Source organism: Bombus affinis, chromosome 3, assembly GCF_024516045.1.
Source record: "Bombus affinis isolate iyBomAffi1 chromosome 3, iyBomAffi1.2, whole genome shotgun sequence".
In the NCBI taxonomy this organism is placed as follows: Eukaryota; Metazoa; Arthropoda; class Insecta; order Hymenoptera; family Apidae; genus Bombus; species Bombus affinis.
This window is the reverse complement of record NC_066346.1, coordinates 10,368,277-10,394,519: the sequence shown is the minus strand read 5'-3', so window position 1 is coordinate 10,394,519 and position 26,243 is coordinate 10,368,277. Positions and strand designations below refer to the sequence as shown.

The 26,243-nt window shown below is 40.7% G+C and overlaps 1 protein-coding gene across 1 annotated transcript in view; it reads left to right on the top strand.

Moving 5' to 3' along the window:
* The first annotated feature begins 1,672 nt into the window (after window positions 1-1,672).
* The window catches only part of LOC126914652 (transcriptional activator cubitus interruptus), a 146,258-nt gene continuing 121,687 nt past the window's right edge, over window positions 1,673-26,243 (top strand). The window contains exon 1 of the mRNA XM_050718851.1: window positions 1,673-3,129. Within this exon, the coding sequence (XP_050574808.1) occupies window positions 2,873-3,129 (257 nt within the window). The 5' untranslated portion in view covers window positions 1,673-2,872. The remainder of the gene's footprint in view (window positions 3,130-26,243) is intronic.

Below are 26,243 nucleotides of genomic sequence, written 5' to 3'. Positions count from 1 at the left end.
GGTTTGTAGTTACTTTGAGAATATAGTGAGGCAGTGGTACTAAATTGTTATTCGCAAGTATAACGTTGGAGTAGATATGAATTATGTTACTATTAAAATAAATGAAACTAAAAACATGTGCAAAAATGTTGAACTTTCTCTAGGACAAGAAACACAAATGGTCATCGAGTGTTTAGCTTCCGGTAGGTAAGAAGTTTCACAGGAACAGCCGGCCAAATATTTTTTCCTACCCTGGAAACGATCTTTTCCAGCGCGTGAATCCGAAAAGAGTGGAGAAATGTGACTGGCCGACGACACGAATTCTTTGAAACCTAAACTGCCTACTGTCAACGGTATGTGTCCTGTCTTTCCTCGCATTTTCGACTGCGCCGGTTTCGTGTTTCCTCGGACTCGTTGCAAAGCACATGTGTAACAACCAGGCATCTTACGCATGGAAACTTCTTTTCTACAGCAAACATCAATTTATGTTGCGTTAAATTGTGAGAAAGTGTATTATGAAGCAATCGAATGTTTAATTGCTCTCGTGAAGATACGTATGCAATTTAATTGATTACATAGCAAATTGTAAATTGAATTTTGTTGACATATTAATGAGTAGTAAAAGTTGCTTTCGATCGTGTGATTGTAGCTTGAAGTGGAGGCCGTGAAAGTGGATAAGACATGTGTAGTTCTTCGATATTAGTAGTAGATACTAGTAGACAGATCATTGCATTGATAGAACACCTTCGGATTCAACAATAATCAATATTAAAAGATAGTGTATAATGGTGTATACTACATAGTGTATATTCATATCTCTATTCGAAGCTTCTTGAACTATCTCATTCCACTCCAAAATTTATGCAGCGCTTCTTCTCATTCCCTTAATCAATCCTCAGAAACCAATCGCTTCAACTTCAATTATCCTCACCTACTTCTCTGTTCTTCTCGTATCATCTTCTTGTTCTTCTCGTTCCAAAATTCGTTGCCAAAAAGCAACCCCTTTTCATTGCTTCTAATTAAACCTCGGAAATCAACCGCTTTTACCGCAATCAATTCTCCTTGTAACTCAAATTATCCCCACGCCACTTCTAAATCCACCCAGGAGACTTGTCTTTATCCGCTAAAAAAGAAAAAAAGGACTCATCCTTCCAAAACCCTTTCCGTCACTGAACGCAGAGGACACGGACCTCGCTAATCGTAGCCATCACCGTGGGCACGGGCCCTTCTATCCGTGCTCTGATGGATAGTCTCTCCCTCTGGAATAGTTTCGTGTTCCCCCGCGTGTCACCCACGCACTCTCTCCCTTCCCCTTGGATCTCCGCCTCGTACGCCTTCGCGGTCGAAGGGTACGGGAGGCTGGAGTGGAGAAAGAGTCCCGAGGTGGGAGTCAGGGACGGCTGGTGCTAGTTGAGTTGTCGAGCTGACACGCGTTCTCCGTCCTTCTCTGTCCGTCGACATCGCGGGCCTTCTTCCTTCGACCTTCGTCCCCACTAACTCCTTCCCCCGTTTCTCTTTCTCCACGAGATTCTTCCCACCATTCTCGTTCCGTGGATCTACTCGACCCCTTCGTCTCCCTCCCCCGTATTCGTGGACTCCGCCGTCTCGTTCCATCTTGTTCGTATCGCTCGTCCAACGCGGCCAGGGGCGTACGTCCTATCCTCTCTCTCGTTCTAACTTTGAATTTTCCCTCGTAGAACGTCTTCGTTCCGCTAAGAGTCCACCACCGTTCGTCCGTCGCTGCTCGTGCTGCCGCTGCTGTTGGTGGTGGTGGCGAAGCGTGATGGTGGTGGTAACGGTGGTGGTGGTGGTGGTGGAGCCTCAGTACCGCCATACCCGCCAAAGCACGAGCACCGTGACAGCCCGCACACACGCCTCGGCCCGCGGATTTTTGGGACTCTCGTCTAACCCCCGGGACTTGCCACTGGCTTTTCCGCGAACCTTCGGATTCGTGTACCGCGTGATCATCTCTCTTGCGCGTCTCGCAAAGAAACTTGGATTCCTTCTACTTACAAGGACATATTTCCCTATAGGTAGAAGAATCGTTTGGTAGTGGTTGTTGTTATTGTTGTCTCTATGTTTCGGGGTGAAAGACCGTGTGACGATTAGTGGAACAATCTGTACAACGTGGTGTTGTTCGTCATGGTGTGACGCGAACGGACTGTTCCACGGTGACCGTGATTTTGGCACGGACGTTGGATAATCCGGAGATGGAGTTTCAGAGCTTCCTCCGCGCTTTCGGTTATTATTGACTCTTGGCAACTGATTAATCACACTGTTAGATCTTTCGAGTGTAATAGTCTGCCAAATGATCATCGTGACGGATAGAATTTTCCTGGAGATAATAAGCGTCCTATTACCTCGAACAAACTGGAAAAGACTCTTCTTGGTCCTGACGATTCTGGGAACGCCATAGATCGCCTTGATTTGAAAATACGCAATCATCCACTGATTCGTCGCTTAAAGGAACAGATCCGTATGAAACAAATACAAAAGCAATAATTTTCAAGAATTAATAAAACCATTTCCCACGAAGACGTCAGTCGACAGCCGACGGAAGGCTCTGTACCACCTAACCAACCTCGTCCTCATCGAACGACATGAAATAACATGAAATGCAATCCGTTTACCATCAAGAACCATTTAAATCTTTTTAAAATCAAATAATCAATTTGTTAATCGGAAGGACAAGTAAAGGAAGAGAGTCATTATCGAGATAGAAGAGCGAAAAGTCTGTTGAGGATCGACGGACTATGCAATCGTGGATCGAAGGTGGTTCGCATCGTCGGGCACGGGGTGTCAGACAGGACGATCTTCCCTGATCCTGGACGAGCAGGCAGCGAAGGCACCCTCTGTGGCGCAGCACTCGAGCCTCGAGAGCAGCGAGAACAAAATGCCGGAAAAGGAGGTCGCCTATCATCAGGAGGCGTTCTCCCTGTTACCGCCGCCGCCGCCCCCGCATCACCCTCATTCGGCGTTCCATGCGGCGTTTCATCCGCATCCGCATCCGCCGCCGCCGCCGTTTCATCCGCACCATGGACCGCCGCCTCCACCTCATCCGGCCGCGGCGGCTGCCGCCGCATGGGAACATCACGCGGCTGCCGCCGCCGCTGCCGCCGCCGCAGCTTTCCATGCTCCACCGCCTCATCCGTAAGTCTCCATATTATCGTTAATACTGATTTCGCTTTTTACGAGACAGTGAATAAGCCGTAGATGTAAGACTTAAGGTCCTCATATTGAACTTTACACTTTTACGGCGAGTGTTCGTACGACACAGTACGTACACGACAGTTCAACGTATGCATGACTTTGGCTGTCATCGATCGTAATAGCGTACAAGGCGCAAAATATGAAATTTACTGCAAAGCAAAACAGGTGTTTGCGGGAGATCGGAGAAGAATAAAGGTGTGTGGAAATGTTTGAAAGATATAAATTAAAACTCTTGTATAAAATATCGCGAGCTTGTCAACAACCAAATATATAGTTCAAAAGGGCCGACTGTGAGCGTGTTATGTTTGTTACTGTACACAGTAGGGACGCACAATAATGCTGAAAATATCGTGTCATTAAAACATGGCCGTGGATTTCGAGTTTATTAGGAAACATATATATATATATATATTTGTCGGTTATAAAAAAGTTATGAACTCTTGCGTTTCTTAAAATCAAGAGTTGAAAGTAGGCTCTAAGTGTAACAGGTTCTTTCAGAGCTTTTTTGTAAGATAAAGATGTATATTTACGGGAAGAAGAAAGTCAAGGAAGGAAAATCGATAGGATTGATTTTTGGGGGTAAATTGAAGTGAAGATAGGTCTCCTTTGAATTTGTGGTTCAATAGGGAAGGAAGTTGAAAGATGATCGATTTTCAGGAAGCAAGATACACGTTAGGGTAGTGTGAATGAGTAGGGCGATAGTGAGAAAGAAAACTCTGGGGATGATTGATGTTCGAGGAATTGAATGATAGGTAACGAGGGTAGCTAGAAATGGCTAAGTTTCAATTGTCTGATAATGTCGAAAGAATTATAAAGATGGTTTTGTAGTTCTTCTGTATGCATGTATAAATTTCAATGCTGCATTATAATTAATTCTCGTTCAATGAATACGTCTTTAGATGCCAAAAGCAAGAATGTCGCAGAAATTGATTGGGAGCGAAGTTTAATGAGAGAAAGCAATTGTTAATGATGAGTATTTACTCAGGAGTAATATACCGATTGTTGACGCGTAAACTAATTGAGACATCAATCACTCTGCATTGTGTAAACGTACGTCCATAAAACTTCAATTATTCACTCATATCTTTGTGTCATGGAATGTCACTTATCGAAGTTATAGCTATGTGAATGATAATTTCGAAGTTCCATTGTATCAGCAAAGCGTCTCGATATAATATACTTAGTTTACAGATTTCCAATTGATACCAAATTTTTGGAATCATTCTCCTGTCCTTTTGATGGAAACTTGATCAAACGAAAATACAATAAAATTATGCGAATCAGTGCAAACTAGAAAAATATTCCATCATCACCGTTAGTTTCATATAAAAGCATTATTTCAACCCCTAATTTGAAAATGTCATTTTGCCTAGGCACATCACGCTGTAAGTATAATCTCATAAAAAATGTTGCGAAAATGGACATGAAAATTGGAAAGATTTAAGCGCAACTACACGTTGCATCTCAAATTTTTCGAATTGACACATTCGAGCAATCGAGTTTCCCCGTTCGAAAGGCAAGTGAGTTTCTCCACTGAAAAGTTCGTAATTATCGCGCCGATGATGATTAAGAATTTCTCGTTAAACAAGGCATTACATGTCCCTCGACCGAACACAGCTATTGGCGCAATCAGACAGATAATTCTTAAACAGCGTAGCGTCTCGATCATCCTGGAAGAATAAACGATCACGTTTGCACGTCGAATGACTCATCCAGGCCAACTTGACGCGATATTTAATTCAATTAGATTACATACGCGTCTACTTAGAGTCCCGCGAAACGGCGCAAAACTCTGACGACGGACATCCCGACGATTCGTCGGCGGAGAACGATCGTTGAATGAGAATCAACGAGCCGCGTGGTAATCTTCGCGTGTATCACCCTCAATCACGCTTATCTATCAACGCATCGCCTCCATTCGCGGCTCTTAATTACCCCTAATGATTCCTGGCGAACACGAGGCCATCCCTTAGCTTCTTTTCTACACGTTTCTTCTAAATCGCGATAGCAGCTCATTTTTATATGGAAAAGAAAGATAAAAATAATTTGCGAAGATCACGATGAGATCCATTATGAAATTGCTGCTTAACTTTAAGACAGGATATTTCACTATTACAGGCTTTTATGGAACTTTTGTAACTTTTAATTCTACTTTTATGACACGTTTTACGAATTACACGTTTTACTTATAGGTAATAATTTGATACGTTAATTGTTTAGTACTAGATAATGAAATGTATCTGTTATTCGCGATAAATGAAACGGTTTTGTAAACCATAAAAATTACGAATGCTTGCGTTGTAGGGTTAAAGTATAATGGTCGCCTATGCAATGCGGGGATCACGTGCTGTATTTCTAAGTACGGAGGCTGAGAAATTTTTGTCCTATTTTTGAAAATTCATATTTCGCTAAATCCTAGACAAAATGCATTTCTAAATATAAATAGTCGTATACGAGCAAGAAAATTCCAATTCTTAAAATGATATCCCAGTCATGTACATCTAAAATAATAAAAATATTCATAAAAACAAAAAAGGAAGATTTAGTAAATTGATACGTCTGACAATAGTTTGCAATTAGTTTAATATTCATAACTGTTATATAGGAGGGTTTATCGCGTTCTCTGAATATTTTTGCGGATCGTATGAATTCGCCGTTATAACGCATGATGTATTTAACGCGCGAGAAAGAGAGATACGAAGGGAAGGGATGAAACGGCGAACGGTTTGGCGTTGGTGAATCAGACGGGGAAAAGAGGGGGAGCTCCTTAACGTCTTAATCGAGTTAATTAAGGCGGTTTCGCACGTTTTCACGTTCCGCAAACACGACACGCTATTGCACGCAACGAGATTACCTCGGCGACTTGTTAAGGCTAGGCTAACGGGCTCGTGGAAACGCTCAGCCGACGAACCACGCCAGGGGATAATTGGACGTTTCTAAACGGCCTGCTTAACCCTTTTCACCGACGATACTCGAACGGAAGCGACAATCGTCCTCGCCTCAACGGCACTTCCACGACTTTTCATTTAAATTCTTCGCCGATTTTAGAGAAATTGTTCAATTAATATCACTGATTTACTATTTGGTTTGGGAAAGGGATACAATCCAGAAAAGTAAAACTGTTCAAAAGAATGGTTTGAAATAGAAATTTATTAATTGTTCAATCACTTAACGATACGACAAATTTTTGTTTTCTTTGTCTTTGGAATTTGGACCATCTTTGATGAAATATTGTATATGTGTATTACTTGTTACGAAGAATGGGTTAAAATAGTCGTTTGAACCGTGATATTACTGTCGTTAAGTAATATGATTTTATCCAGTAAAATAACGACACATTCATCATGGCAGCTAGACCATGTCGGATTACGTACTTTCATAATAAAAAAATAATTCAGTTTTGAAGACAAACGGTAGAATATTTTAAGAAAAGTGTGACATAAATTGAAACGATGTATCGTGTATATCAATAATAGAATCTTTCGTATGAAATAGTCTACAAGGGTAAGACATTTCTTTAAAGCAAAGAGACATAGTTGATCCAAAAATTAATTCAAAGAATGTAGCAGAATGTAAATTTTACATACGTAATCGTTGAAAAGAAGAATTTCGAGTTCTGGTACTTTTATGCATAATTTGGACATTAGTGTATAGGCATCGTTTATCCATCCGAAAATTTTATAGCACGAGTCTCACGTGCCAATTATCTTGACAGGGCAAATATAGCCAGGACATATAGGGGGAAAGGTACAAGCAGAAAAGGAAAAACAACTTCCCTCTCTCGTTTGTAATTACTTTCGATCGTAAGATCGAACGAGCAAGTAGCAGGTGTTTGATATTAGCCAATTGGCCAGCCAGCGTCGGTTCAATTAAGCGTTTAATTACACCAGCCAGTCAGATCGTTACCACCCCTTCGATCATCCGTGAAATTCTTCCCGTTCGATGTATCCGACGATCCTTAACGACGTCCTCCCTTCTCGATCATTTCATCATCGTGATACCTAGTCCAGTATTATTCCTGACGATTTTTATTTCCTATTGGGTATATTCCTCTTTCTTTTCCGTCTTGAAACGTTATTTTCCAGCATGCACTTTATTATTTGATAGATTTTTATTGTTTGAGGATACAGGCGGATATTCGGAACTTAATTATTTCAAAATACATTCGAAGCACATAATTCATTTCACAGTTAATTCAATTATTACGAACATCCACACAATTGCTAATTTTACAAATCTCATATAAAATATCAAGCATTCACGCTTGGTCCACAAAAAGCGGCAAAAGATTTACAATTCATCCTTCAAATCTCATTTTATTTCTCCTCCAACGCGTTTCCATTTCGTCTCACAGTCGTAAATAATGTTGCTCCATTCTTGTTCCGCTATAAATTCATCGATCGAACGCGCGAGGTTCGAAAGATGCGTCGCCGCTAGGCGGTGATTTTGAGTCGTGGGGAGAAACGTGTCGGAAACGAGTGCATTCGCTGGACATTTAGGACGCTGCTTCGTCACGGGGAGTGAAATGGACGATATTGCGGATGGTGACGGGGGGTAAAACACACGCCAATGGCAAAAATACATTCGCGTCTCGCATATCCTCGTAAAGAGACGAAAATATCCGACGAAAAGGCAGAAGGGAGCACGCCTGAGCGACGCGCGCTGTGAATTTCACGCCGGCCGTCGCTGCTCGATCCTTTCGATCGCGTTTCTAGTGGCTTCTTACGCGATCTTCTTCATCTTGTGTCATGTTATAAGACGTTCCTTTCCACGATAAGATTTGGCGAGATTAAATATACTGATATGTAATTATGAAATTGGAAACTCATCCTCCAAATAAACATTAAGAACGTGCACTAGCCGGAATTGTCCAAAGTTTAGAGATCTTTTCATATATAATTGCAAAATGAAAAGTTGGAATCTTTTTGGATGATATTAACGTAGCTTGCAGCTGTAATTGCAATTTTTTTGCAGCGGAAATGTTAGAAAGTGACGAAGTTATTCATTATATTTGGAACATTTAAAGTAGGAAATACTTCTTGATCCATAAACTAGCAACTGTAATCTAAAATGTCGTCCTGGGATTTATCAAACATTTGAATAATTCTATAAATGATGACAGTCTGAAAAAAAATGTTTTTACTGACAGAGCAAATAAATTGTAACTGTCCAAAGTCCTTCGCCATATGGCAAAATACATATTACATGGAATATTTTTTCAAACTGCGAATAAATTGATGTCTGTATATTCATCCCTGTATCCTGTCAGGAGTTTGAATTTTGACAGATCGTTTTAGACGTGAACTCAATTCTATAAGACAATCAGTGCAGCGTACTTCTCTCAGCTCACACAAAAATTTTTGTACGTACGTTTCTCTAAATAAAAGGATCCAATATGAATTCCTCCTGCGGATGGGAACTCCCCTACTTAAACAGGAAGTCGTATGTGGCTCTCGAAGCAAGAAACAATCCGTACTTTGCTCAGTTTCCCTTTAATTTAACGAAGATTCATCTCGGAACACGACAGGCCAATGATATTTGCATTTTCCGGCACAATCACGCCGTTACTCATTACCCACGGCTCGTTGCTCGTTGACAGCGTTCGAGGATCGGCCAGACACTTCCTGGCCAGCAGTGAATGCGATCCAAGTGCACTTGCCGATTGCAAATGCAAACGGTTGTCGTTTTCTCTGGCGAACGCGTCCCGCGTGTAACACTCGTCTAGGCTGTCCGCGAATACATTACGCCGTTTGTACGCGCTGTAATCTCTATGATTCAAGACCTTTCGTCGCGAGAAAAATAGAAGAGCGTTCGGTGCTAGTCGGGATAATTCGTTGTTGGTTAAAAAGAATCCACTCGAGGCGAGGTTTCAATCTTTGTAAACTATGTTGAAGATGTTCGGTGATTTCCTATGCTTCTTATATTTTATCTCAGAACGCTCTTTGGTGATTTAGAACGGTAAAGAAATTACATATTAACATAAACGATTCAGTTGGTCTATGAATAAACATATTTAGCTAGGGTGTGTTAAAATTGCTCGCTATGAAAAACTCCTCTGACAGGATACTTGAAGTTTTTCTCGAACGAAGTACAGAAATAAGTTATCTCGCTAAGATATCGACTTTAATTTTTCTGCCAAGCACCTGTACAGTTTCAATAGCCGCAAAAAGAAAGAAACATCTAAAACTCGTTATACTAATAAATTTGCCAGTTCCACTCACAAATTCGCAACAGGAAAATGTACCTGCAGCTATTACTAAAAAAATGAAACAGCCTCCAAAAGCCATAAACACCGCAAAACTCCATTCCGCGTACCATCTTATATCTACGTTGTCCAAGCAGGCTTCTTAAAGCGTCAGAATACATAATGTTTGTATTTTTGTATCCGCAAGCAAAGAGACTGCGACAATAATTCGAGCATCGAACCGGGGTCCCTTGTTCCCTCGTTCGTCGCGATTTCTTCGTCCAGCTACGTTTCCAGCTTTCGTCCGACGAAATAAAACAGAAAGAAGGAACACGAAGAGGAGGCAGAAGAAACGGAGAGGATCCCGAATCGATTGCCTTATCTGCGCGAGCATGGAAGCTCCAGATTCCCCGAGGAAGTCGAGCAGCGAGCGGCCGTAACGTCAGGTAAATCGAGGTACCTGGTCGTCCTTAGGCGTATTTTTTATCGCGATCGGGGTCCGGGCCCCACGCACAGCTCGTGGGAGGAAAATCTGGTCCCCGGAGCGAACAATGAACGCTCGCGTCCCGTTTATGAATCTGTCGGTCGCGTGGGCACGCGGCATATCCCATTGACAGGGTATACGGGGAAAGCAAATCCGTGGAACGCGCGAAACATGCGGGCTGTCGCGTGAACCAAAGTCGAGGCTAGCTACCAATTGAGGGGCCCTTGAGAAAAGGATCTTCCAGAGGAAAGAATCTCAACTGTTATAATAATTTGCCAATTATCTCCTCGGACAAATTGCAGAGAAGTATATATACAGATAATTTTATTCCACTTTTGAGAATTGATCTTATTCCACATTTTATTTTCGTAAGATCGTATTACTGCAGTGATATTTGAAACATATCTCTGAATGCTGAAACACAATCAGTCACTTGTTTGAGAATCGTTTCCTAGTTTTTGTATTAAAGATGTTCTGTTATCGGTGGAAAAATTGCTCTGCCTTTTTATTAAAATGTAAAATTCTTCGATAATTCCAGCAAGCAAAAAGGAACAACTTCCTAGGAACGCTCTCTGATACAGGCAAAATCATATTTCGACGCTCCTTAAAAGTAGATCGAGTTAGGTTTACGTATCATTAATAACGTGTATTGCCACTTGCTCTAAACGAACTGCAAGCCGAATAGAAAGCTCAACGTAGATCGTATAAAATCCATGCAACGCTAAATTAACGATGGACGTACGTAATAATGGCGGACATTAGATAAGTTGGGTGTTCTAAACAGCTACCTAGCTGCTCCAAATCAAGAACTCGAGTTCGTCGTGCTAAATCTCCTTTCATCTCTTCGCTTAGTTTAGCGTACCGAAGAGACCGTTGCATCGAATCCATTTCTCAAATATCTTAACAGCAATCCTTGAAGTGTGCATTCTTTAAATGTGCAAGCGGAAATAAAACGTATCGTGCACACAATTCATAAACATAAACGATGTCATGAAACAATTATGAAATCACAAGACAATTTAATTTATCGTATATATCGTATACATTTGTGGTTTTGTCTGCCGGCGGTTTTATCCACGTTGTTGTCGAGATCGTTCTCGAACTCGATTGTTTCGATCAAGCGACCGTCTTCCAAGAAGCGAGAGATACGATTATGTCGTTTGCCGAGTTCGATCCGTTCGCGGCCACAGATAGCGATTCCCGGACGCTGCAAGTGATGTCATCCTCTTTGGGTTCGATTCTACACGCCCCTGATTGAAGTAGCTCGCGAGTTGGTGTGTTGAGACTGCAGGAATCGAAGTATAGTGGAACCATCTCGAAGATAGAAAGTTCTGTTCCATATTCGTTCAACTTGTTTGCGATATCTCCAACAATCGTTAAAATATTCCTCATTTCTTTACCACTAAATTACCAAATTGGATTGGACATTCTACTTCATTCGACTCTTGTCAATTATATGTTTTAGATTATAGCTTAACTTTCAGTTTGTGTCGTAACGCCATTGCTCACCATGCCAGATTAGATTAGGATATTTAATTTAATTTATATTATATACTTATATATCAGCGACAAAATCCATTAATGGTCGATGTTACGTAAGACATAAAATATTAATCTCTCGTCTTACGATATTTTGCGTTAGCTACGTAAATGAAAGTTAGCTGTAGTGACCTACCTGCAATGTTACGTCTGAAGCGGAACGATCCGATATTACACTTATGTAATCTGTATTTGTCAAACTACAACCTGATAGAGTTCAAAGGAAGCCTTATTACCGAAGCGATCTATTTTTCGTTCCACGAAAATGATACATTATTCTCAAGGGACAAGGGGTTGAATATCGTATAAACACCTTAAAACGTCCAATGATAGTAATCGGAGGCCGACATTGTTGCCATTTGAAGGCTTCGACGTATTATCTCATTCGAAGTTATCGAGCTTTCGAAAATATCAGATACAAACCACCTAAACCAGAATACTAAATGCTTTTCTAAGCCGAAAAGGGTTGGACTGTACCTCGAACCTTCTCAATTATCCGCCACGCCACCCCGTGGCCTCGAAGGGGCCCGAGAATTCGCCACGAAACAAACAAAACCAAAAAGCAACCAAGCGTACAGAGTAAAGGACGAAACTGAAGAGAAAAAGGAAAGGGGAAGAAAGACGGCAGACGATTTTCAAGAAGGCCCTATCTCGTATTCCCGGGCCGTCTCAGGCTGGAGGCGCGTTGCGCGTGTAAAAACGGGAGCCGATTTGTCAGCGAGGCGGGATCGCGATGTACACGGTAGGAGCTCGTCGAAGGAAGACGTTCCCTTGTGGCTGAGCACTAACCGCTCTCTTTCTTCCCCTTTCTCGCGCGGATAGAAAGGGCCGCGGGACGATACGAAGCGCACGTGCGATTTATCATTGGCGCGGCGTCCATTGATAAATTCCAGGCATTCATAACGCCACGGTGCCGCGTCGTACACGGCCGTGCCGCGCGATGCACATCCAAGGGACACACGATACCCGAGCACGATACGATACGATACCGTGGACGATACCGGGCACCATCGCGTATACACGAGTCTGTTACGTTGCTTGCTCGCGGGATAAGGCCGCGCATCGGTATGAGCTCATGGCGAGACGTGTAACGCGAGAACGAAGAAATACGTCGAGGGGGGTGAATTGCTCGTTTGATGCCTCTTTTCATGCTTTTTCATGGTTTGGTTCTGTACAGAGTTTAGGAAGGATGATTTTAGATGGGAGATTTTCTTAGTAGCGATAAGGGTAGTTTTCCTGTTACGTGGCATAGTTAGAATATTCGTTAGGTTTAATTCTTGGAAATGGTTGATACTATTATACTGGTCTTGAGAACTTCGCTGTTGTTTACCGTTGTTGCTCTAAGGAGAACCGGAGCAGCGTATGTTCCATTGGGTTTGATAATATTAATTTTCTATTTTGGAGCAGATAAGTTGGCATCTGGTTCTGGGGCAAGGTACAAACGCTACGTTTAAATGGAGAACCTTGTTACGATCAATAAGGCTGGTTTTTATCTTCTGTCAAGTTTGATAGTGTTATTTCTGTAATGGGAAATAAACTGACGTTTGGATATTGGAAAAAAGAGTGCAAGAGGGACGTTTAGGCGGAAGACTTTGTTGAGATTGGCAAAGGTACAATAATGAATTATCTGTTAATCGAACTCGGTTGAAAAATATTCGCCATTCCTGGATCGAACGTTTCGACTATTACAGACCCCTCGCTCACCAGCTTCTCCCTCGAGAATGGGAGTCGAATTCTTCCCACAGTTAAGAGTATACTCCCGTCGTGTCCGAAGTTTATCCCTTGTCATAAAGCAGGAGCGTGCTCGTCAAACCAATAAGATTCATCGCGTTTTAGTAGGGGGGAGGCGCGACTTTCACGCCAGTCGACAGCGACAAGTCGGCCTCGTCCGGCTCGAAAAGGCCTAATCGCCTTAACGAGACAATTAACCGATGATAGCCGCCGATAAATCCCGGTGTGTTTTGTCTGCTTTGCCGGACGCTGTATCTCAGGCCAGATTACCGCGTCCAAATATTTCCCGCGGTTTCCTTTTTATAAATACTCGCTATCAGGTTGATCGATAAATAAATTCACAGCTGCTTCACTCGACGATCGATGACGGTTCGTGGAAATCGAAAGATAACGTCGAAAGAGTGTTCGCGTCAGCTGAATTGTACGTAAATAGCTGCATTCAATAACGATTTGATGATTATTTGCGAAACAATTAATTTATGTACATTAAGATACGAGCGACGCTTGGCTATCTATGTTAAGATTTATTAAATGTCTTCGTTAGTTTCTTTCAGTTAGCGGATGCCGACACTTATTCGATGTCAGAGAGATTATTTAATATATTTACTAATAATAGAAAGTGTACCAAATAGGAAACAGATGGAGGAGAGTTCCTAAAAATTATCTTCGCTAAAATTCGTCACTTTCCTTGCGTTGACATTTATATTTTTAGAACAATAATAAAATCTAATAGTGCATAGTAGAAACTATACTTGATACTAAAGAAAATCTTATTCAGTTTTTTCGAATATTTCTTTATTCCTTAAATGCATTTATTCATATTGAATTCTTAATGGTGTTACTGAACAAACACAAAATCCACTCTCTACACACATGCAAACAATTTTTATTTTATTTGTTCTTAAAATAATTCTACACAATGTTAGCTGAAAAACTCGATGATGGAGTTTCGGTCCTGAATGAGAGTTAATTGGCGAACGCACGGCGTAATCCAGTGTTTTCTAGAGAAATATTAGACGAAGCAGTTAGACCCGAGGTTGGAACAGGCTGCAAACGTGCACGCCACGTGGCCAGGCTTTCCTTGGCCAAACAGATTTACACCGGTGTTGTCTTTAGTCCGCAAACACACGAATACCGTGCTGCAACCACTTCCGCCGCCTTAAATCTCTGCGTCAACGCGTGTCGTCGTCTCAAACCGCGGCGTTTCACACGCTGAGCAAATATTTCGAGGGGAAGAACGTTTCACATGGTTTGTTTAAGCGACTCGATGGACAAAGAAACCAGCTTGTGATATAGTCCGAGGTTCTTGACTTATTGTCAGACATTGAAACTAAGGAACCTATGGATAAACTCTTCGAGATACAAAAGTTAGGATAAATAGAAACAAATTGTAAATTTGTATTTACCTACATATTACCTATTGAAACGAAATATCAGTTTTCAAGCTTTAAACATAGCAGCAGAACTTGATTTATTGCAACCAAATTTTAGTTTGTGCCTGATTGAGTACATTTATATGTTCGATCTGAAAAATGATAAGAAGCACGGAAGATCTTAGTTTGTTCTGTAATTAATTCAGACGAACCACGTTCTAAACGATATGCTGCGCACGAACAAGAATACCCGTCTTATTCGTGAAACAATGTTACCATTACAGACATCTTTCGATTCAAAAAGCCAGCTCATATTTCTTCTACTACAGCCTCTATATTGAATCATCCGTACAGCACAAATCAGAGGAAGAATATTTATAGTTTTATAAACATAAACGATTGGTTGATTTACGTACTTAGTCTAACTGTGAATTTATATCTACTAATGCTTTCAATGGTCCACACTTGAAACTTTCCAAAATACGATTACAAACTTCCACTTTGTCTCAAAAGTAAAACTACAATCACAGCTAACTTTTGCTGCGAACCTAACCCGTCTCTTGACTCTTCTCCTAACAAACACTTAATCTCGTCAAATCCTTAATCGTCGCCTAGAAAAACAAGCCAGATAATGACGAGTGGAGAACAAAGATACGCCGATAGCTTCTTAATGCCACGTCCGGGTGATTCCTTGTTCACAAGGGATGCGCGGCAAACAGGCAACAATCGGATTAGCGGTTGTATAGTCTCGATACACGAGATATCTGATGGAAGAGGAGGAGGGGATCGAAGAGGAACTGGCGGAGGGACAGAAAGGAAGAAGGGAACAAGGAAGAAGAAGGAGAAGATGGAAAAAGAGAGAAGGGATCAGAGGGGGTTCTGAAGAGAAGCGAGGTTTACCTTGTAGTTGGATTTAAACGAGCGGACTCTCGAGTGGCGGCTCCTACGCGCGAAGATCTCTTCTGGAGCCACTCCTATCTCTCTCTCTCTCTCCCTCTCTCTCTCTTTCTCTCTCTCCCACTCGCGTGTCTCTGCACCGCCTCCGTTCTCATCGTTCCTCATCGTCCGTGGCTCTGTTCGCCGCTTTTCAGAGTGGTAAATTCTCCAACGCCATAACACTGCCACCGTGCGTTTGTTTGGACAAGGGCATTATGAGATTTTATGCGCGCTGCGCGTGCTTCCACGGGATCGCGGTTGTTTATGCACCCGCGTTTTGGATCCTGCTGAAGACGTTGCGAGCTTCTCGAGGAAGCTCCATTTCTATTCACCTCTCGCTTCCAGCCCTGTTCAATGCAACTTCCATTTCACGTTTATTCCTTCCCCTTTGTGTATCGTCGATGTGTTTCGATCAGTTAGTAGTCGATCTTCTTCGGGATGGCGAGGATGTGACGCGTTGTTGTCTGAGAAAACGACACGTTGCGTGGCTTTCGTGTTTTCTCTGGGGGCGGATCGTGGGTACGAGATCGATTCGTTTCGGGGATCTGTCAGGTTGTTTTCTTTGCTTCCTCAGCGGTACCATGCCGCTTCCGGATCACTTTAGGGGGGGGGGGTGAACATTTGCGGAGGTGGAAGAGTCTTGGAAGCTTTTTTAGAAGATCTTTTTCACGGATCTCGTGGTAGAGAGTTGAGAAACGTTCTTGTTATTTGGGTATTTGAGGGTGTTGTAGAAAATTTGTGAAATTTATGTGTCGTTCTATTTACCTCATTAAATTTGCTATCATGCTACTGATAGTTGATGTTCTTTCCTTAGAAGACGTACAATCTAATTATCAGAAATATCTTCACACTCAGCTTCATCATCGATCATTATACTTAAAATAATTGTCAAAACACCATGTAGCTATCACTGCTACTCGATATTGTCATTTCTGGTATAAAAATGTGACACCAACAAACCGTAGAAGTTGCAGCATCAGTAACGAGAATGTTAAACAATATCCCATCTTCAATCTGCACTTGTCACATCAATAATCTTCTTAAACGATAAATTACGCAATAAATTCTCTTTCACACCCTACGTTATCTTCAGCTGCGAACTTCTCTATGCATCATCTTCTACTTCATCATCTCCTAATCAATCATCCTTTAATCTTCTCGATTTCTAACACAATTTATCCTAAAAATAAAATCACGGAAACCATAAAATACTCGAACTTCTCACTCGCGTTCCACACTGACTTCCACTTCAAACCTCTCCAGAAATGTCATCGTACTATCGATCTACCGAAACAGAAGGTTACGAAAGCGAATCAAAAAATCGTAGAGATGCCAGGAGCTGAAATACGGAGAAAGTGGAAGGTTTTAAAGAGGACGACCACGATGAGAGTAGCGGGATAGCAGGAGGAAGGACGTGAATCTTCTTAGAAACGACATAAAGATAACCGCTCTATTCGAGGAGCTGTAGAGCAACTGGTAATCCCGGTGTGCCCGGGATCCAGCGCCATTGACTTCTGTCCACTGTCAAGTTAACGACGCTTAATGACAGCTGACAGAGGCGGCGGCCCGAGTCGAGTGTTCCTCGCGGTTTCTTTTCACCCGCGTTCAATCACGGCCCCTTGGAAATCGTTCGTATACCGCGGAAACCATAAAATCGCCCCACTCACGAAGGCTTTAATACCTCGGTCCGATCGTCCCGTGTGCTCGATCCTTTCGATTTTATCATTGATTTCAGCCGCCGTTAGCCTCTTCAGAGCGTGTGGTAATCGTCAAACCGCGTTCATCGTACGCTCGACAGTCGTTCTTTGTGTACCTGAATCGCGCGAAACTGTAGATCGTTGATGCTTGTCTGTGAATGGGGAGGAATGAATTCAGCTTTGAGTAAACTTCTACCTTTCCAATACCCAGCTTTGAATTAATTATTCTCGGCAATATTCCAAACTCTATTTAAACAGAGAATAAACGTAGCAATTAAATAGGGAAAAACAAGGATTCTCAACTTTTTTTCCTATTAAAACAAAGCGATCTATGTTCTCATTAGTATTGCCAATACTATTAAGAATATCTGATCTCTCGAGATGACAGAAAGTCTGAAATTCTACGTAATCTTTTGAAAACTAATTAAAAATCTAACTTAAAAGTCTAAGGAAAATCGAAGTATGGATTATTTGTCCTTAATAATATTCCACATTTCAGTTGGAAAATAAAGAAAAGAGAAGGCAATTGAAAAGGCAAAATTCAAAACTCCTAATCTCGCTATTAACACGGAGCAATTTAAAAACCGGAAACTGCACCTACAAATCGAGCGAACTGCGTTAGAAAACCAAGAATCCCGAATCATTTAAACACACCTTATCGACCGAGATAATTCAGCCGATTTCACTTTTAAATTTCTCGGAGCATTTTTTCTAAACAAAAGAATTCGCGGCGGAAAGATACACTTTCCCCTAAGTTGTGTGCCGGTTTCAATAAAACCGGACGCAAAAAATTAGCTCACCGCTCCAAGCTGCATTCCGCGTGCGCGCTTGTCAGCCAAGCGAGCGTGTGTGATAAGGGAAACGTATAATAAGACGTGATAATGGGGTTGCAATAAAGATACGAAATGCACGAGGCTGGAATGGAATGTATCTCGATCGTGTTACAATGCATAAAACCCAGCAAAGATTTCCATAAACATATACACGACTCTGTCTTGCGTTGGTCGGTGCAAATAAAAATATTCGAATTATTTCAAGGACTCGAAAATTTCATATCTGCGCTATGAATAAGATTTACAGCCTTTTGGATATTTTCGTACTTGTTCGCTTTTAGGTTAGATCCCTGGTAGAATGTAAATTTAACAAGGTAATCTTTATCCCTGTCGTTCTCGATATGAATTTTTCATTTTTAGAGACATACGAATATTGTTTACTGTCCGTATAGATTTTAGCTTGAGATTTGCGAATTTTCTTCGATTTGTTTCGCGTTGTTGCTGAGGTAATGGAATTTTAAATGGAAGTCTATAAAAACGAACTTGTAAATCTAGTAGTCTTATTCTTAAATGCGTTTTCATTATTAAACGTGTTTTAAATTGTTAAATCTATGAGAGTTTTGTAAATTTAAGATTAATCCGAATTATGAAAGATTTTTACAAAATTTCGTAATTTTTAATTTACGTCTCGCATGAATGGCTTCAAATTAGTTCTGTACTTACGTTCCAAGAAATTCGAGTATTTTATTATTCTCAAACTTATTATTGCGTTTCTTCGGTCCTCTTTATTTTTCCATTTCTCCTAAAACGCCATCGCAATATTCTCCAAGAACCGATCGTCGATCCGATGGATAAATGAAAGTTCTGACAAAAAGACAGTGGTTGCCTTTTTGCAAAGTCGAAGAAACCGGAAGCGTGTTTTTCCTATGGGGTTTCCTGTCGACGTTTGGGTGACCGCCGCTGCACTAATTGAGCCATTAACTCCGCCCTTTAATCTTACGCTTCTACCCTCGCTGCGGTTCGATTTCCTTCGTTCTGAGAACAGAATGAAAGGTTCCAGGCCGAATCGAATCCCTTGTTCGACAGTGAATCGAATCTGCTAGAAACATTCCTCACGCACTTTATTAGAATAAACATTTCATTTTAGGAATACAGGAATTTAATTAATTAATGTAGTTATTCGATTGAAATATCAAATATGCTTCCTGATATTGGTATAGCTTTTATGCAATAAAATAACAATAACGTAACGTTGATGTTTAAGCGAATATGTTTGTAACACAAGTATTGTATTTGTGACCGATTTGAATAAATGAATTGTATTTTAGAAATTAGAGTATAGACCCGGCGTCGTGTTGAGTTCATTCGATATCGAGCTATTTAATATATCGTTGACTTGTATCGCTTATTGTATTGTAAAGTGTAACGACATGCAGAACTTGTACTGCAAGTTACGTGTAATCTAATAGTACGCTATAGTTTGTAATATCTTTGGTCTGTTTTATTTGGTAATACCGTATATTACATCGAATCGGCTTATCGTTCACAATAGAATGTTTAATAGGACGCTAAATCGAATCATTATCGAGAGGACTGCTATATTATAGGTATATGGTGATTTAAGAACTAATTAGGCAAGGAATATCTCTGTATCGGACGGTGTTAGTTTGATCCAACTTCAAAACTTCAAAATAGAGACTTAACGAGAAACACGAGGAGGGGTTTTAAACGCCGATTTCTTAGGAGATCGTAACGAAAAGTACGGAGCTTCGTATTAAAAATATAATAAAGCACAATGCTTTACAGTAAAGATGCAACAAAGCGTAGTACTCTGTAGCGAAAATGTTGCGATTCGCAGAACTGTATGAGAAATGTGTAACAGAACGTGGAAGAAACAAGGAATCGGTCGATTGACTGGTGATTCCACGAAAGCCGCGCCCCCGGGTCGTGAGGCAGAGGCGATCGGTGATTTTCTATGGGGAGTGAGAGATTCAATGCCGCGGGGGAACGCCTCGAAAATCCGCGTCCTAAACCAACATCTTTATGGACTCGGTGTTTCTCCCAGGGGCCGCCTTATTACGTTGATTTATCGCTTTGTGTTGGTTGCTCCATCTGCCTCTGTGGCCCGCTCGGATCTATAGATCCTCGGTTCCGCCAGGGGCCGAGGTCTCTTTTCACGGGCACTTGTTGCGCGAACGCTCGCTTTCGCTCTGGAAAAAAATGTATTTGTACGGGAGAAACCTTGACCAGCCGCCATTGTGCTTCTCTTTCTTCGTCTCTTTGCGTTACCTTTCGTCGTCTAACAAAAAAAAAGAAAAACAAAATTTCACTTGCTGCTACTTTACGATACATCTTAATTTCTTAGGTCACGAGGTTGATTATTTTATCTCTTTGAGAAGTTGATCCGATCGTTTTGAATATTTCCTAATTTGGAAGATTGTAGTTCTTTCCTCGAGTTAACGAAAATTTATAGGTTAGGATCAATATGTCGGCCAGCTTCTAAAGTGAATATAGAATTTGGTAATAGTATATCTTAAAGATTACATTTTATTGCCTCTTTAATAGTATTCGAAAGATGGCAAATTTTCATCATTAAATTGTAACTTGTTAGGATTGCTTTAATGTTCCTCCAATTTCTTCTATGTTGAAAAATTGAAGTTTCGTACATTGTACGGTGTTCATAAAAGATGTATATATCACCACTGTCGTAGATACATTCTACGCGTCTGTTTTGGTTGGCAAATTTAATGCTTCGAGCTAGGATTTCAAGGTCTTTCTTCTCCCTAAAATAAGCGTTAAAGATGTCAGAACAAAAACGCTTATAACTCAAGCTACATTCTTAACTTTTATGATAAAACAACTCGAAACAAAGTACCTACCAACCAAGCGACCGCTCAAAATATCATTACCATAATTTACCTTTAATCAGATCAGCTGACAATGGTTGATCGATATGCACGTTGGAAAGGTAGCGGAATGAAACTCGTAGTCTGGTAACTTCCTCGAGCGCGGTTGGAATCTCGGGTCATCGAGGAAGGGTATCTTAGGAGGAGCAAGAAGTCGAGAGCCTGCGTTGTGAACTGGGCCTAACAGATATCGAGATGCGTGGCCGCGTGCGGATGGGCGTGCATCCGATTATCTTGGTAACTCAATCTCTGCTCTCGAGTGGGCTCTAGTCGCTTCTAGGCTCGGCTTCGGAATCTATGCGATCTGCATCGAGGGAAATCGTGATCTGAGAACGGTAGCGTCGTGTCGCTCTTATTTCCTGGAACCATGTTCGCCGCTCGAAATTCTTCTCGAACCGTGAAAAGGTTTCAAGCGTGGATTAGTTTCGGTTCACTCGAAATAATGTCCGAGTCATCGGAAAATAATTTTTGATTAGACGTGGACTTTTTTTTGGAAGCAGCAATGTGTGATTTTTTCAAGATATTTTAAATTTATTTACCTATATCGAGTAGCATAAAAAGATATGTATCTAAATGAGGAAAAAGGAAAATACTCGCTAGATTTTATGTAAAACGGTATTTGGCTATATGTCGAATTCTTATTTATTTAAAAATTTTGACTTTTGCGAATAAATCAGTAGAAAAAACAAGCTTAGGTGTAAAACAAGGTGAAAAATTAGGTGTAAAACTTGCACAAAATTTCTACACTAAAAGGTACTATTATACTTTATACCATATATAACTAGAGAGAAACCTAGAACTTTGTTATCGTTTCTACGCTCGATTATGAAAATCTTCTTTTTCTGTAATATGTTTCTTTTGGGTTCTTTGATACATTGCAAAAGACACAGTGTCAAACCCTTTGACTTTTCATTTAAAGATTCTCGATGATCTTTTAATCGAAATATTCACAGTGACGTATCCGGCATGTCGATGGCCCGTGGCGTGTCGAAAACAGAGACGTCATGGTGAATCACGCGAGCACGTGCACTGTAGAATTATTGCGTACCTGCTTGCACGCGTTCATCTTCCACAGTGCACCCACATTAACTGGCATATACGAATATCTGTAGTATATGGTGTGCGTGTAGGTGTGGGTGCGGACGATCACTTTGTTATCTCGGCCCACGCACTGTGTCCATCCCAAGAGAATTACACCGATCGGAATCGTCCGAATTTCCATTTACCTATCCAGTACCCTCGAGTTGGAGCTTTGGCTATAATTTTAAAAATATAAAAGAAAGTGAAGTTTCTCCAAGTTAAAATGCATTGCAAAATGTTCAAACTTTTAGGATATCTTATCGTGAACATATCGCTCCTAGCTGAGATAAAATTTAATCATTAGATTGGTGCATATAAAATATCATTTCTCCAAAGTAGGAGATTGACTGGCCAAATTTTGTTCTCTAAGTAATTATCAGCTACGTTCGAGCAGACAGAATTTCGTAGAAATTTCGTACATCCAATATTAACAAACTGTATAAGGATATCAAAATTTCATTATCGTCGTCGTGAACAATCAGAATATTCGTGCGATCTTCTATGCGAGCTTAAACCTGGAAAAACGCAATGAGAATTACCGAGAACGTAGATTTAGCTCATTGGAATTCTTTAAATCTATAAATTATTTGAAAGTAGCAATAATAACTTCATTCCAACAATTTGTTTGGTCTCTGTCACTGATAATTCTTATAAACTTCGAATCCAGTTCATCTTTGAAAAAGTATATGCAGAAATTGCCTATTTTGATTGAATATTTAGTGTTTTGAAAAAATTACGTATACTTAGAATTTTACTAAAAAATATTCATCTAAAAAATTAATCGAACAAAAAGTTGCTCAAACGAAGACACGATACAGTATATGTACGCTAATATCGTACAATGATCTTGATTTACGAGTCTGTCGCGTAATTCGCATTTTTCATCGGAACGATACAAATTGGCCGGTCGATATCGTGCCAATGATGATAGAATTCCTTGGACTGGTGTCGAGACGTTCGGTGGACGGGACGTTCTGATAATTAGCGGGCCGAACTGGAATATTTCCGAGTGAATCCCGGTTAATTTCGGCTCTTCGAAGCGCCCGGCCTGATGAGAAACAGAGCGAGCCTCTGAAACCGCCGATCTGCTTATCGGTATTCCCGTATTCCGGTATAAGCCGGGAGAATTACAGTGTTCGCGGAAAGAAGAATAATTTCAAGTATCAAGATTCAGACTTCTTAATGCGATCGCCCATTAATTGGTGATAAATTAACGTGATCGTTTCTTTGAAGCGGGTCAACCAAGCGAGGTACGAGAGAAAAAAAGAACGGTCTTAGTCGATATTAAAGTTGCTAATGAAGGCTGATTTTGTCTTCAGCCGCGTCTTTTCGCATTGACGAAGAACTATGGGATCAGTTCTTCGTTTGGAAGATATTATTTTCTTATAAAATTCATTTTTTCTTTCGTTTTTCGAAAATAAATTACTAATTTGACGTCTAATAATTCGTAAGAAATATCGTGTCGTGTACGCATATCCTTTGTTATTTCTATAAATTTTCTTACGAATTTCAACAATTACGAGGACTTAATATTTGAAAATTTTGGAATTGCTTTATAAATTTATTGCTACGAGCAATAGCTAGAAAGGTAGCTATAAAAATCATTTCTCTAAAAATACTATCCTTTACGGATCTAATACTTCTACCTAATGATTCAAAATTACATTTCCCCGATAAATCTCCACATTCAATTCTCCATGAATAAATTGTCTGACTCAACCGGTAGCGAGGCAATCAAGATACCACAATCAAATCCCTCGAAAACGTTCCGCCGACTGCAACTACATTACAACATTCGGGGCGGCATCCATTTTCGATTCAAAGGCAATATTTATCGCCGACGCGGCGTGTCGAGGTTCCTCGCGAAGGAACCGCGGCCGGATTGGTCGATAATTCGATCACGTTTCGTGGATTGGTAATACGGTTGGAACGATTCCCGAATCGAATCGATGGGGCAACGATTACATAAGAAAATCGTGGCTTCCGATAGTCGTTGAATGTTATGGAGCAACCGGATGATCGGCTGCTCGATGATCGTAAATTTTGTATCGACGACGCGCCGTGATGTTGAACGCGTCGACGTCGCCCGCTTCCTCGTTGTAAATTAACGAACGACGCCGCCGGTACCGAAAGCGTTTATGGATCGTAAAAGTGGCGAGATGTAAACTTTCTTGCGAAAAAATCCCGTCCCGTACGGCGCGCTGGTAATTTCCGCGCGATCGTAAACGTTCCACGAAAAGACCGGTCTATCCGAACTCGGGGTTCCTCTTCTTTCGCGTGCGATCCCGTAACAGCTCGTGGACATCTTGTTCCGAGATTTGACTGCTTCCTGAAGATCGTGGAATGGAGGATGTATGAAAATGATCGTGCATTGGGATAGGAATATTTCCATACTAAGCGGAGACGATGAGAAATTTGTGGCCTTTGTTCCATTTTATTTTTTTTTTTTTCTAAGGTTCGAGGTTTCATTGGGATTTGTTACATTTCTAAAGGTATACTATGTTGAAGGCGTTTAAATTTTAGAAACAGTAATTATTCGAACATATTGGCTGAGCGATGGGTCAGAGATTTCCTCGTCTCAAAGTCTGAAAGTTTCTTTAGTACTTATTAAGTTTAAACGTAAGAGATATTCTGTATCGGAAATATTTCGAAATGATAATTATTTGAACACTATGTTAGATTGAAATAGATGCTTTTTACTTCTCTAGAAAATTTTTAGATTTAGAAATATTCGTTTTAAAGACACTCGAGATTCAAAGCTCCCATAGTAGTTGAATAACGTATCGCTGGATTTTTCTTTGTCACATTTATCAATTGTTAAGCCTCAGAAGATTCCATGAAACTCGATTTGCAGGAACGATAATTATTTGAACAATACATAAACGATGCATTGTGCCCTGTATTTTTTGAAGATTGAATGTTTCATTGAAATTCGTTAAATTTAAAAGTATTCCTCATTTTACTAAAAACAATGAAATATCAGAGAAAGTAGTCTAATTATTTCAACGTTATATAAAATTTCCTGATATATCGAGGCGAGGAATACAAAAAGTACAAGCATTAGTAAGTAAAAAGCCGTTTATATCCGAGCCTCAGGACATCGTTTCTTCCTCAACATGAGACGCACAGCGGTTATAATCTTCGAATGTTTATCCCAGTTGGTAATTAGTATCTCTGTTAAAAGAAAATCGAGATCGTAAGAAACACCTATCTACTCGCGACGATCCTTCATTTTCATCGTTCATCCGCCAAGGTCCGCGAAACCAATACGACTATCAAGATTACATAGAAATTAGACCCGACTTCTACGTTCTCCTTTTTCCAAGTTGTTCGTTCGCTGATGAGCGCCGAGATGTTCGTGGAGAGCAAGTGTAGCATCTTCCATCGCGATTCAGCGTCGTTTCCACGCGATAACGACGGTAATCGCGCAACATCGCTCCAGGACGCAAGCGCATTTACATACATTTTGTCGGGAGAACGCTATCTATGAGAAGGCTGCGCGACGAGGATGCATCCTGGCACCTAATGCGTGCTCTCAGCGGGCAGCTGTGATCGGTATGTCTTCATCGTTCCCCAAGATGGATGCCACACTCGTGGTAAACTAAAAAGAACGAGCAAATCGAGAATTAAAGAAGTGGCGATAAAAGAATAGGATGGGGAAGGATAATTAATGACTGAATGTAGGGAGGTTCAGCATATTTGATTCGGCTTAGAAGAAAATATTTATACAGTGGAATTGATAGAGAGAAATCAAAGATTATGTCGCCCAGATTATTTGTAATATAAGGCGAACGAAAACCAGTGGTATCGAGAAATACTTCAATCTCCATTTCAATTATTAATTTCGACTGGAATTGAATGCTTCCTTATTCGGGTTGTCCACAGCATAGAAAATGAAGTCTAAGCATCTAAGTATCGAGCCATTAAATCTAACTGCTTGTTACCGTTCTTCCTATTGTTTGTAAAAACAACATCAATCAGAATAGGATCAAGAGCTATGTTTATTGAGCTAGAATCACTTTAATGTTTCAATCAAAAACATAATTGTAACCAAAATAAAAATACAAAAATTTACGATTCTACGAACTTAAAAAAGAAAAAAGGAGGAATATAATTACGCGATCAAGTGATAAAATAAAACGAAGGATCATTGGCACAGAAGTCAATGCGACAGAAATTTATTCTACAGAAAGATTGTCTGACCAATTATCTACTGCAACTTATATATATTCTAAAAATGATACAATTTTGCCGATGGAGAAATTAATTCGAGTGAGATTTCCCGAAAGATGTGCAGAAGCTAGCGCGAACCAACCAGAGAACGCTATCCGGGATCGTGGTTGGATCGCCA